At 42.5% G+C, this 2,113-nt stretch overlaps 1 protein-coding gene across 1 annotated transcript; it reads right to left on the reverse strand.

Moving 5' to 3' along the window:
* Positions 1-691: 691 nt before the first annotated feature.
* Positions 692-1,159, reverse strand: LOC127121640 (eukaryotic translation initiation factor 4 gamma-like). Its single transcript, XM_051052096.1, has one exon. The coding sequence runs from the start codon at positions 1,157-1,159 to the stop codon at positions 692-694; it is 468 nt and encodes a 155-aa protein (XP_050908053.1).
* Positions 1,160-2,113: the final 954 nt, after the last annotated feature.

Here is a 2,113-nt window from a genome sequence, read left to right on the forward strand (position 1 = left end):
TCAGATGTTGTGAGCGCCGTTGTCTTTAGAATCAGAGCGACTGCTTCATTTGATTCTAAGTCATCTGCTCTAGACTTGTGTGATGTTAGATGTTGTCTATCAGCTCCATTTTCTGTTAGAATCCTGCATACTTAGATAAATTCGTCAGGGTATCAATTTGTTATCATCAAAACTTAGAGATGAATTGTAGACCCAAAATCTTGTTCTAACAATCTCCCCCTTTTTGATGATGACAAAAACTTCAGACTTATGATGAAACAGTGATACTTCATAAAAATTTAAAGGAGTTATCTCAAAGTTAGATGTATGATGACTCCCCCTGAGATATGCAATTTCCCCCTAAATTAGATGATTAAGAAGGTTTAGATGTTCTTACCAGATCTCCTTAAGTTGTATAGCTTGTTTCTCAGATGTTTTAACTCAGATACTTCCTGTAGAGCTTTAGACTTCATAATAATAGTTTTTAAATGTGCGCAGTGAATTATGAGGCTTAGATATTATTTCATCAGAGGTTGTTTAATTTATTCTCCCTCTTTTTTGTCAGACTCAAAAAGACATGGCAAGGCAAGTAAAGGCAAAACAGATTCCATTGATAAGAGAAAAGTACAAATAAGAGAAAGAAGAAAAACTTAGAAGAAACACAGAGAAGTTAAACACTTAGAGAAGTATAGCATAAAAATCCTAAGTGTGCCTAAGGGTTTGAAGGAGGCGGTATCCTCTGCAGCAACTGAGTCAGCCGATTCTGAATGTTGGAGAAGATAGAGTCCAGTTGATCCAGTCTGGCTCTCACAATCTGTTGCTCTTTTTGTAGCTCCTCTAGAGTTTTCAACACAAGTGGAGCAAAATCAAAGTGAGATGACTCCCCCTGAGTCAGAGCAGTGTCCTTAGCCTTGGCAGCTTCTTCTGCAGCAATGCGTACTACTTCTTCAGCGTCAGCCTTGGCTTTGGCTTCAGCTTCAGCAGCAACGGTGGCCTTTTCTGCAGCTTCTCTTCTTACTTTCTCTTCTTCTTCTAATCGAGCCTTTTCCTCAGCTTCTCTACGAGCTCTCTCTTCTGCCTCTCTGGACATTCGGGCATGTAACCTCTCTCCAGCTTCTCTGATGAAGTCATTTTTGACATGTTCAGAGAGGCTTTTCAGCTTGAAAGTCGCAGATGTCATCCATCTTATTACTCTATTCCAGTGGATCCTCACTGCAGATGGATCATCACTGATTTCAGAGTTTTCAGACAGTGATATGAGCTTTTCCACTGAAGACTCGGCAAATAAGGCGACTGCCTCTTCCAGAGTGGGGAACGCGAGTTCAGGTTCAGAGGTGGGAAGGATAGGTTATGGTGGTGTGGGGATGGTTTCAGTGGGAGGGTCAGGTGTTTGGGTTACAGGGTTTTCAGAGAGAGTTTCGGTGTGATGTTCAGACGGTGGTGTTGTTGGGTGTTCAGATGGTTCAGGTTTGTCAGAGTCATATGAGATGTTATAGTAAGGTGGAGATGAGGGAGTGGAGGAGGGTGATGATATGGGTTCATTAAATAGTAGGGACTCGGATATTGGTAGTGTTGTGGTGGTTAGATTAAAGTGTTGAAGGGGAGGTGAGGGTGGGTTAGAGGTATGAGTTTCAGAAGGATTTGTGGTGGATATTGTGGTTTCAGAGTGTGTGTAGATTGGGGATGGTTGAGGTAAGGAAGAAGACAATTGCCTTAGATGTAAAGTATGAGATTTAGAGGGTTGAGACTTACTTAGAGAGGAGGAGACCAGAGGCACAGGTGGTCTGGATACAGATGGTTCCCCCAGCTTATGAGTTTTCTCCTTTGACTTTCTTTCAGATGGCTCTCGCATCCTCTTCATGAAATTGGGTGGATGTTCAGGTAGCCAATCCACCGAGAAGTCAGAGATGTCTACCTCTTGATTTTCCAGGTCTTGCAGATAGTGGGTGATAACCTCTAGGGGATCTATCTTAGAGAATAGATAGAGACCATTGGGTATCTTCCTCTGATCCTTCAGAGCTTCCTAGGAGGTGTCCAAATATGGCTTGACCAGAACTCTCTCAATGATGCCCATGCTCTTCAGATTCCTTGAGTTTAGAGGCTTGTCGGTGTCTACCGTCACATCTTCCATCAG

This window comes from Lathyrus oleraceus, chromosome 2, assembly GCF_024323335.1.
Source record: "Lathyrus oleraceus cultivar Zhongwan6 chromosome 2, CAAS_Psat_ZW6_1.0, whole genome shotgun sequence".
Lineage (NCBI taxonomy): Eukaryota > Viridiplantae > Streptophyta > Magnoliopsida > Fabales > Fabaceae > Lathyrus > Lathyrus oleraceus.